This window comes from Sparus aurata, chromosome 13, assembly GCF_900880675.1.
Source record: "Sparus aurata chromosome 13, fSpaAur1.1, whole genome shotgun sequence".
In the NCBI taxonomy this organism is placed as follows: domain Eukaryota; kingdom Metazoa; phylum Chordata; class Actinopteri; order Spariformes; family Sparidae; genus Sparus; species Sparus aurata.
Genome location: NC_044199.1, coordinates 23,385,509 through 23,397,498, shown reverse-complemented (window position 1 = coordinate 23,397,498; position 11,990 = coordinate 23,385,509). Strand labels below are relative to the sequence as shown.

The following is an 11,990-nucleotide window of genomic DNA, read 5'->3' as shown; positions in this document are numbered from 1 at the left end:
GTGAGACATCATCTGGTTCGGTACTCAGGGTGTTTGGGGGTCCAGTCTCCTCTGTCCACCACATCGTCCATCAACTGGGTCTGCAGTTCTGACTCGATCGATGGCTGCCATGTCATTAAGAATGTTTTAAGAAAGAGGCAAGAATTATAATTTTATACTCTATTATTATTATTATAATAATAATCATAATAAATTACAAATAACAAAACTATCTACCAAACATTTTAAATACAATGCCTTTAAAATCTAAATTAAAACCATATGTGGCGATCAGCAGTTTACATGTCAGCATTAACTTAATGCATCGGTATGTTAATGACCCCAAACTGTTAGCTAGCTAATAATGATAATATTGATAACATTACTGTGGGTTCAATAACAGGTTTACCTCTCCACGGCCCTCTCAGCTGGAGATAAACCAGAGCCGCTTCTCCTCTTCCTCCACAAGCAGAACGATTAAAAAGGAAATCAGGAATTCCTGAAGCTCAAATGACAGTAAAACTTTACTCTTCTTGTCACTTTCGCGAACCTGGGCTGCATAAATAGTGACGTACGGGTAGGGGCGTGAACATCTGGTGACGCAACCAGGAAATGCTCCGAAGGGTGAACTGTCCCATTTCACAACAGGCTGACGCTGCCTGCAGGTCTCTCGGAAGGACCTTTGCTGGCGGCGAAGGATGGGTCCTTGAAGGATGCTGCCTCTGAACTGGGACACAGCTACAGACTGCATGAACAAACCGGCATGGGGCTACGACGACATTGGAAGTTTGGCCAGTTTACCTTAAAAATAAAAGCATGAACCGTCTATTATGGGATGCGATAGGAAACGATCGAAGAGTGCAGCTCTAAGTGGATTTTAACATGTGGTAAGTAATAGCCTAAAATCAGCCATTTTTTAAAATGTCGTTTTACAGAAAATGGGTTGCGATATAGAGATATATCATGTTAAAAATCATGCTAAAAATCAAAGGTGTATTGTTTTCCACGAGACATGTTGTTAATGATAAGAGTGAATGTATATATGTGCACATGTGTTCATGTTGTAAAATACTTAACATTTTTTCAGTTTATTATACATTTTTACACTTTTTCGGCGCTTTATGAATGGACCACTCCAACAATCCATTTACAGTAATTCATTTTTAAATTATCTAAAAGGTCCGAGGGCCGCATTTTCGCGCATGCTGTTAGTTACCCTACCACATTATTATACCATCAGCAATCACCTTTGTCCCTGATAAGTTCTAAAAACCTTTTAGCTTGAGAGTTGAGACCGGAGGTGGCTGTTCTTTCAGAGTTTGTCAGCTTGACGTTAGTGACATCCTCACCGTGAACCAATGGTCGCTGGTCGCCTCTGTCATTGTGTTGGTCGGTTCCTGGAAAATATTGCTTCATACTCCTATTGATCCTCCTACCTTCCTGAAGGCGGCATCAAGCCAGCCAGAAGAAAAACAGACATAACAGGAAGTTACCAGTCCTCCTTCAAAATACGAGAAGAAATATCCAACTTTTGGATAGAAGGGACAAGTACTAAGGGGATTTGAACAATTAAATTAATAATAATACTTAACTGGAAGATACAATTCAATACAATCTGAATAGGTATAGGTCGGTTTATCTGCAAAATGCAAGTTTAATGTAAACTATTATATACGTCAACAAAGGCTTTATTTTTAAAGGTGCAACTGGATGTGACATGTTCAATAACAGCGACCTTTACACTGATGTCGCTGTACACAACATACGGTACAGAACTACTAGCTTTTCGCGTTGATCCAACTCCTCCGACAGAAACTGGGCAACAGTTTTTATAAACCGAGTTTAAAATATGGGGGATTTTTACTGAAATAGCGGGATTAAATATCTTTCCTGCCACTCTTTTCCTCTTGACACTTGGACACTCCTTGGTTTCTGTGCGCTGGATGTGTACCGAGTTCAGCAGGGACCCCAGCAGACATTCCCTGGTGGTTTGGTAAGTTAGGACTTTGTGTATTTTGATCGATTCATCACTCGAAAAAAGCCACGGTGACCGTAAAGGGATCCGTGTTCTGGATCTCAGAGGAGGCAGCTCAGTCAGTGTCGCTTGACACGGTTAAAAGAATTAACACACAGGAAACAAAAGAGGATGGTTTCAGGACGGTGTTGTGAGAACAGCAAAACTCAGATCACCATTTAAACAATAGTGGCACAACACAACTCCATATAAGAATAGATCATAATATGACCAGTGAGAACTGTGAACTAACCCTTATCGATAACCTCAAAACTAAAAAGACTCAGTATAATATTACAGTGTGAGAATGAAAATTTGTGCATTATAACAATTCTGAGTGAATACAGTACTAATAGTAAAGCAGGGGTTTAGCTGTCATGTTAGCTGGCATATGAGCATTTGAAACAAATCATTATTTTTGTAATGACTGAATTAATCTTCCAATGGTCCAAGTCACACTGTCACATTCTATCTACATGATACCCTCTTGTAAGTAAATATATAAATAGATAAAAACAATTCTGCATTGAATTGGAGGCTCCAATGAATATTTTCAAAGACTGGTGGTAATTAAACCCATTTCACAAGCAGGCCTGTTCAGCATCAATAAAACACAAAACCGATTTTTCAGAGGTGTTGGACAATTGCTGAGGAAAGGTAATAACATCAGCAGTTGTGCTGTTGTAACTATAGAGGTCTAACAAAACATCGATACATACATATATCGTCATACTTCCTCTTGAGCTACCATTATCAATGTGCTGGCATGTGCAATGTGTTGTTTAACATGTGTCACAGTGGAATGACGGCACATGTGAACCTGGTCAAGTTTCAGCAAGACTGAGCACTTTTTGTACATTGTTTCATCGCAGTTCATGTCAAGTTCTGTGAAACAAGCACCACAATGCAGTGAATTCATACATAATTTCTGCACTTTGCCTTTTTGGGATATTTTGTATATTGTAGACATTGTAATGTATAATTAGATTGCTGTCTTGCATTGTATTCATTACTGCAAAATCACTGTTTGGTAATACTACATTGTGGGCAACGTATCATTAATCATTTCATATCGTGAGTTTCTCTAGGTATCCCACACTTAGTTGTTACTTTTGTTAATGTACCAAAAAGATTCAGCTCTTTTTTAAAACATATGATCATGAATGTATTATTTCCCTATGAGGTCAGTATTTGACAACAATAACAAACTGTAAATACAAATCATTAATTTTTTTTGCCATAGTGTATAGAAAATGGCAACTGCTCTCAGTGGTCGAAACCCTGGTGGACGTGGGCCAAATCGAAGTAAGGGCCGTATTTTAGGAATCATTGATGCCATCCAGGATGCAGTGGGGCCACCAAAGCAAGCTGCTGCTGACCGGCGAACTGTGGAGAAAACCTGGAAACTCATGGATAAAGTTGTAAGTTTAGAGTGATAAAGCCTTCAAGCCTGTCCGCCAGATTATAATGAGAACACCAATATTTCTAGTTGCACATGTAGAGGTGGAGCCAGGACTAAAGGGGTGCACATGTATTCACTGAATACATTTTCTAAAGTATTGGCTTAATTTAATCATTTGTTTGATCTTGTTACACATCTTGCTGGCATAGATTTGTCAAACTCTGTATCTCATTAGTGTGTTGCAGAAGACTGACTACCTTGACTAGACCTTATTTAATAAGATACTCAATAAAGAGTCTAGAAATGGACTTGTGTGCCTTTGCAATACAATTAATAAAGTAATTTGCATAATATGTTTTACATTATTATCCTAACAGACTCTTAGAGTTTGCCTTTCAACAGATTCTGAACGTTATATCAAAATGTGCAAATCCACATGCAAGACTCCATTTAAACTACATCTGATTATGTTTGTTTGCTGCGTCAAATGCCGTCTTATTTTTGTCAAACACAACTATATGTTTTGGGTTTATAAATGATTTCTTTGCCACAGGTCCGCCTCTGCCAAAATCCCAGACTCCAGCTAAAAAACAGTCCCCCATACATCCTGGATATCTTACCTGATGCCTACCAGCACCTGCGACTTATATTGGGCAAATATGAAGACAACCAAAAACTTGTACAACTCAGTGAGAATGAGTACTTTAAAATCTACATAGATAGTCTTATGAAGAAATCCAAACGGGCCATCCGGCTCTTCAAAGAGGGAAAGGAGAGAATGTATGAGGAGCAGTCACAGGACAGGTAAGGATTTTTGTAAAATTTTTTATGGGAGATTATTTTTTAGTCTTTACTTTATGGAGGCTTTGAGATGACAATTGTGGGTGACTATTCGTGGTTTACTGAGGTTTATTGTTATGTCTTGACCTGCCTTGACCTGAAAACAAAAAACAAAAAACTAATATAGCTATTAAATCCCAAGCCATGATCAATTTGGAAATTTCTTGACAGCTATATCCAGATTTGAAATTGCCTATTAGCTTCTCCATTTGCACTCTTGAAACACAGTCTTGAATTATAGTAAGTTCTTTTTGCCATGCATACTCCTGAATTGTCATGCTGCTAGCCATAACTCATGTTGCATTATTTTCAATCAGCACAGTCATCTAGTTGGCTATATCACTTGATTGGTTTGTCCACATAGTGAAGAAACTCTATTCAATGAGGTTCTATGAAGTTTGGAAAGAGAAGTAAGGAAACATTAAATACTGCAATCTCTACAATTTGCCTCAAAAGTAAACTGTAGATGCCTTGTAGATTGATCACAACCTATGATTGTAGGTTGTTTTCCAGGTAGTCGTGAGCATTCTCATCATCATCATCATCATCATCTCTTTATTCACATCAGTTAAAATCATATACAACATACTCTCTGTAAATCTGTAATAATCTTATGTGAAATGGGACACCCTAGGAAGCTTAAAAAGCTTATTAAGAGGGGCCCAAGCACGATGTAGATACAACTAAAAATAAAAAATAACAAATAACATAGAATTCATTATTTACATGTATACGCTTATACACTCTCAACCATACACACCCAAACAAGAGATACCCTAACCTAAGGCTAAACCTAACCTAAGCCCTACTCCTAACATGGTTCAAGTGGTCACGTCACCAACAATCTAAGAAGAATTATACTACAGTATAGGAAAAAGAAATTGCCATATCAAGATCATGACAGAGAATATTTCAGCAACAGGTGCCTCCTTAGTCTATTTTTAAAAACAGGTATAGATGGAGACATTTGCATGTCTCTATCAAGATTGTTTCATACCTGCGGACCTTTGCAGACAATACTGAGACTGGTACATTTGAGTTTCCGATTTTTACCCTTAATAAGATGCTTCTTCCTAGTCTGATATGAATGCAGAGGAAAGGAAATTGGAATCAAATCACAAAATCTTTCATTGAGCTGATTAACAACACAAAACATAGTACAAGCATTATGAAAAGTATTAAGTTCAGTTATTTTCAGGAGGCCATAGCGATGAAAGAGCGGGTCGGAAGGAGCGTCAAATTTAGCCGAGGACATAGCTCGAATGATTTTCTTTTGCAGAATTATCAAATTCCCTAAGTGGGCGGGGAATGTATTGCTCCAAATAATATTGCAGTAAGTAAGATGTGGTTCAAATAATGACCGATATAATGTTACAAGTGCTTCACCAGGTAAAAAACCCTTAACTTTCAACATATTTTGATAATTTTTTGGTTAATACATCAATATGCCCCCTGAGATTTACAAACTCGTCCATTTGAACCCCCAGGAATCTAGTGGTCTTCACTCTCTCAATAGGGCTGTCATTTACTTTAATATCAATAAGTTCAAGGTTGCTTCGATTTCTGTTAGAACAAAAAATTATAAAGTTTGTCTTATTTGAATTTAGTGACAATTTATTGCATTTTAACCATGTATCAACCTTGATCAATTCATCATTTAGATTCTTTTGCAGATCGTGTATGTTCTTGTGTGATAAGAATAAATAAGTATCATCTGCGAACAGAACTTTGTGTTGAATGTTAGAACAGTGTATAAAGTCATTTATATATAAAATAAAGAGGAGCGGTCCGAGGATAGATCCCTGGGGGACACCATACTCTACTGTTCTACATTCAGATTTGTGATTGGATATAGAGACATATTGTTTCCTCCCAAACATGTAGCTACAGAACCAACTGAGAGCAGTACCTCTGACACCATAATGTTGGAGCTTATTCAAAAGAATTTCAAAATCAATTGTGTCAAAAGCCTTTGACAAATCAAGGAAGACTCCAATGCCTAATTTGCCTTTTTCAATACAATCAAGAATTTTTTCCAAAAGATCCAACATCGCCATAGAGGTGGAGCTCTCTTTCCTAAAGCCATACTGTTGCTGAGATAGGATTTTAAATTTTTCTAAAAAATCACTCAGTCTATTATAGACTACTCTCTCCAGAACCTTGGAGAAGATAGATAGAATAGATATGGGTCTATAATTATGTAAGTCATTTTTATCCCCTGACTTAAACACTGGTACAATTCTTGCAATTTTTGATATGTCGGGTACAACTCCGCGGAATAAGGAAAGATTGATAGTGTAGACCAGCGGCTCCAGAATTTCACTTATAATGGCTTTAAGAATTTTACTGCAAATGTTATCTGTACCTGCTGTGTATGAGCTCTTCATTTTCATGACAGTTGTCAACACTTCGTCTTTATCAGTAGGCCTAAAGGCCCCCACACACCGCCCAGACGTCCAACTGCCTTATCCGACCACTCTCCGACCACTCCGTTGCCTCTTGTCTGACCCGTTTGGCAGAAAAGTTGCACTGAACACACCACTTTGACGTACTGCCTACGCCACAGTAGCGTGTACGTTCTACGCTTGCGCGAGATGCAATAAGCGGGTGGCGCTTGTGTTGTGAGTTGTAAACGAGAACCTTATGCACGCAACTCTCTTTACTTTCGATCAAAACGAAACTTAACTATTTCCGATAAAAAACAGCTGCATACTAAACATGCAGCAAGGCATTACCAAACTTACACAAATTAATTCGTCCTGAACGGACGTAACAACTAGTCTGGTGCCAGTACTGCAAAACATGAAAACGGGGAATGACGGAACGGAGTGCATAGAAAAACAAAGCGCACACAGTATTCCGTCCCTCCCACACACCGCGCTGATTCGCTAGCACACCGCCCATCAGAACGGCCATTCAGCTGGCACACAACCAATCAGAGGATCCAATGGCTCAGACGTCCGACGGCCCTCCTCCTCAGACTTCGCATGCTCAGTCGGATCCGACAACGTCCGCGCGGCTCCGAAAGCTTCCAACAGAGCCGAACACACCAAACAGAAATGTTCCCGACCTCGTCCGAGTCTCTCCAAACGCTTCAGACATCCAACGGTTGGGCCAGTGTGTTCCTGCCTTAAGGAAAAGAGAGTTCAGATAATTGCCTTTAAGATATTGTCTAAATGTGGCATTGTGTGGTTGATTGATCTTTTGCGAGAGGTTTTTTCCAATAGCAACAAAGTGATTGTTAAATTTATTGGCGAGTTCATCATTGTTGGTGTCATTTCCATTGTTATTTTTAGCATTTTTGAAGTTTCCCTTAAATTTGATGTTGGGGAGAGTATTATTTTTATGTTCACGACAGAGGATTTCATTTAGAACCTGCCAGGATTTCTTTTGATCACCCCGATAAACTGTGATGCAATCAGTGTAGTACCTTCGCTTACTCATGCGAATTACTTGAGTGAGCTTATTTCTATACTTTATGTATGTTTCTTTATTTGCACCACAAGGGTTTTTAACAAATTGTTTGTATAATTTCTTCTTTTTATTGATAGATTTTAGAATACCCTTTGTGAGCCAGGATTTCTGTCTGATGGCACTTTGCTTGACAAGTCTCTCCGGTATAAAGCGATCCATAGAGTCAGTGATTTCATTAATTAGTCCATTATACGCAATATTCGGATCCTTGCAATTATAGACAGAATCCCAGGTTTTAGTTCGCAGGTTTGCACATAGTTTTTGAAGAAATTTTTCATTTAAGACCTTCACTTTAGTTTTAGTAGGGGAATCATCAACTTTCTTAATAAGATCAGTGAATAAAACAATAGGATAATGATCTGTCAGATCTGAGAATATGATCCCAGAGTCTATACAAGCTTTGTGAGAATTTGTAAGGATATTGTCGATTATCGTCCTGCTAGACTCTGTAACTCTAGTGAAGGTATTTATTGTAGGAAAAAATGAAAAGGAAAGTAAAATATTAATAAAGTCATTTGTCACAGTATCATCCTTAGCGAGGTCTATGTTAAAGTCCCCAAGAATGAAATATGTTTATTTGTTTTGTTTACACAGTATAAGAGTTTTTCTAAGTTAATTTTGAAGATCTCAATATCAGAGTCTGGTGGCCTATAAATTATTCCAACTATAATGTTTTTACTACTTTGTACATCTATCTCTATGAATAGAGAATCAGATTGACCAATGGCAATACAAAATTCATCACAAATGCTAACTGATAGTTCAGAGGCTGCATACAAACAGACTCCTCCTCCTGATTTACCAGATCTATTTTTGTTGTATAATTTATATCCATCCAGATTAAGGGTGTCCATATAAGATCCTTCATTTAGCCAGGTTTCACTGCAGCCAATAACATTATAGCTCTGGCCTATGCTTGTTAAGAGGGAAACAAGATCATCATGATGCTTGTTGAGACTCCTAATGTTAAGGTGCAACAAAGAAAAGTTATTATTATAACTCATATGTTTCAACTGATCTGGCAAAAACTGCCTACTATTAAGCCTCCCATCATTACCGAGACAAAACTGTTCAAGCTCATCATAATCTTCAGTACAATCTAAGTCATTGGATCCCATACAATGCAAACTTGAGACAATAATTCAATGTTGGCTGACAGATGAAAAGAACTAGGACCAAAATACTACTAATGCTACTAAAATCTAATTTAAGTTGCATTTCCTAATTACTTCTTACCAAAAAGTAAATAATAAAAACAAAAACAAACGTTAGAAAATCAATTCAATGTACGATCCAAGTGCAAGGGCCAAAAGAAATCTCCCAAACACTGCTTAAATCCAGCAAACAGTAGCATATTACTGTACTGTAGTAGATCAGGTAGTCCAAAGTCATTTGTGTGTAGAGTTCAGACGATGCACAACTTACTAGCATCAGAGAGTCTACTGATGACATGTAGTTTCTTCCTGTGTGTCAGTAGGTGAATGTGCCCATCTCTTGTCCAACTGGCAGCCAAGTTATTCCTGTGTTTTTCCCGGAGATCTGCCAACAGTTTCACCCTCTTGGTCGTTAAGTTCTCCAGAATATGCATTTTAGTGTCCTTCAATGCTTTTTTCGCCTTGAAAATACTGTCCCGAACATAGTATTTGGTGAACTTGACAATAATACCCCTGGGTTTGGCCTTCAGATTATCAGGCTTTGGACCAAGGCGGTCAATCTCTGTAGGCTGCACCTCTATTTTGAGATTGTTTTTAAAAATGTCACAAACGACTTTGGTTATATCCTCATCTCTCTTTTCAGGTACACCAAAGACAATAAGGCAGTTCCTTCGAGAGTACTGGTCTTGTTCATCAAGATTGTCAATCAGACCGTTATACTTGTGTTGTAGATCACATAGTTTATCAGCCGTGTCTTTTAGTTCGTACTGTATGGTTTCCTTTACCGTCTCCGTGATAGACTCTGCGATGGCCTTCTTAACAGGTTCGATGAGGGAATCCATCAATATTTTGCTGATTTTGTTGACAAAATTGGTGTCCAGAAGTAGGATGTCCATCTGCTTGCTTATTATATCTCTAATATCAACTCTTGATAGCTGATCGTCCACAATGTTTGTTGTGGTGTCACCTTCCTTTGTCGGCATGATAGTAGTTTTACTGCCGACAGTGACACGGTGAGAGTTCCGTTTCTATCCGGTTTCCGTCACTTTACGGTCAGTTATGGCGATGACAGATGTTCCGGCCACCAAAAACACCAAAATTAGTACGCGAGCAGTAGAAGATCACTGTAATAAATAAATTTGTTTGCTAGTCGGCCAGAGTACGTTTAGCACCCCCCGTCTCGCACTGATGACGTCATCCCCAATTCGTGACTATCTGACAGGTGCAGGAATCACACAGTAACGCACGATACAATACTATTCATGATATGCTGCCCATGATAATGATAGTATCAAGATACAGCGATTCTGCGATAGTCCATGCATTGCAAGACAATCATCAAATGATACATCACAATATCTGTCAAACTGAAGAATAGATAATTCCTCCAAAAAGACAGGAAGGTGATCAGGAATTTTGTATTTATTCCCTATATTGTTTCATGAGTTTACAGAATTTGACCTGAACAGACACGAAACGATGTATAAAAAAGTTTTTGTTTAGTCATTCTTTATCACACAGACTGTACCCTTTTTGTGTTCATGTTTGCCATCATTCCAATGTAAAAAAGTTGCACCACGAAATTCGGAAAGATATCTCCTCTCTCTGAAAAGAAGCTAAAATGGACATTAACATGCTTTGGAGAGAGTTCTCAGAGAAAATAGAGGTTCTACACAAAACTCATGCTGAAAAATAGAAATGGAAAAATCACTCAGTGATTCATCTGATAAGATCACAACTTTGGAAAGAAGAAGAAGAGAAACTAGTAAAGGAATGCAAAATATTGCAGGAAAAATGCACAGACCTCAATAATAAATTTCGTAGACAAAACTTGCGTATAGTCAGAGACACCTGAGTTGCTACATGGCTGAGTGCTTGGTGTTGAAAACTTTGATTTGCGATCATAACAGACCAGGCACACAGAGGTCTGGTTCCGAAGCTCTGGAGGGGAGAGCGCCCAGGAGCCATAATTATCTGCCTACATTGCTTCTCCGGTAAGGAAAAGATCCTTAAACTATCTAGCAGAAAAGGCTGCTTACTTTACAAGGGCTACCACAAACACATTTTCCCAGACATGCGTCCCAAAGTTCACCAGGCAAAGGCTAGGTTGCGGGGTGTATGAGTTTCCTATAGCCTATTATATCCTACAAGACTGGCGATAAACGTGAACGGCTCCAAACACCCGTTCGACAACCTGCAGGCAGCCAAGGAGTTTATCAAATGTAACATCAACAAATGTTGCTTACAGCTGGATTGAGCAAGAAGAAAATGTAAGTGCTGCACTGTTGTTGACAAAAACTAAATAAATATTATGTTAAACAAAAAAAAAAGTAACACCTCAGCCCCATCTAGAGAAACGTGAAATAGACATTTGCTTTCAGAAACAGTTATAAACCAACCTTAAACATAATTTAATCATCACAGAGGATTGAGTTTGAGGCTGAGATATGACTACAGATGGAACTCAATCACAGAATGGATAGGTGTCAAGTTGGTTCACATACTACTACGACTACTTATCCACTGTTCCTTCTTTTCTCTGATGGATGTATTCATGTACAAGAAGCATGAAATAATCATATTCTGCTCTTGATATGAAAACACTTTTTTTTGTTCATATACATTATAATAATATTTTGTAAATAATGAGTGCACCTTTTCTGTCCTCTCCCTTTTTTTCAATTTTAAATGGACTGTAATTTCAAATACTTTATTAGAATACTTTCCCGTATCAAAAAGGTAATTTACTTATTTGACTATATTATTATTAGAGTTGTCAATCTCTTTTAAATATTTAATTTCAAATTAATCGCACATTTTTTATCTGTTCTAAACCAACCTTCAATAGATCATTTTCAAGTTTTTAATACTCAACACTTAAAGGAGAACTTCGGTCGATTTAAACATGCAGCTTCATTGCTCAAGCTACCCTTGACTTGCCAGTACCGAAGATGCGAACACATTTGGTCCAACCATTACAGAGCTCCGTGAACGGAGATTTAGCGTTTACAGCTAACAGCATGGGGTCAGAACTTTACACTGTGTTTTAAGCGTCTTAACATGCGCCACATCTCACACCAAAAGTTATGCAACATCAGCAGACACCTTACAACACAGCACTGTAGCG

General features: G+C 38.1%; 1 protein-coding gene across 8 annotated transcripts in view; it reads left to right on the top strand.

The window, feature by feature from the left end:
- The first annotated feature begins 591 nt into the window (after positions 1 to 591).
- Positions 592 to 11,990, top strand: part of cblb (Cbl proto-oncogene B, E3 ubiquitin protein ligase) — a 146,986-nt gene continuing 135,587 nt past the window's right edge. For 4 of the 8 annotated variants that reach the window (XR_003986471.1, XR_003986472.1, XR_003986473.1 and 1 more), the window contains exons 1-3: positions 592 to 866; positions 3,237 to 3,414; positions 3,949 to 4,199. Coding sequence is in view for 4 of the 8 variants with exons in the window: in XM_030438503.1 (XP_030294363.1) it covers positions 3,247 to 3,414; positions 3,949 to 4,199 (419 nt within the window). In the remaining 4 variants the exon portion in view is untranslated. Of the gene's footprint in view, positions 867 to 1,689; positions 1,973 to 3,236; positions 3,415 to 3,948; positions 4,200 to 11,990 lie in introns of those variants that run through there. The other 4 variants (XM_030438503.1, XM_030438506.1, XM_030438504.1 and 1 more) reach the window with 4 other exon arrangements.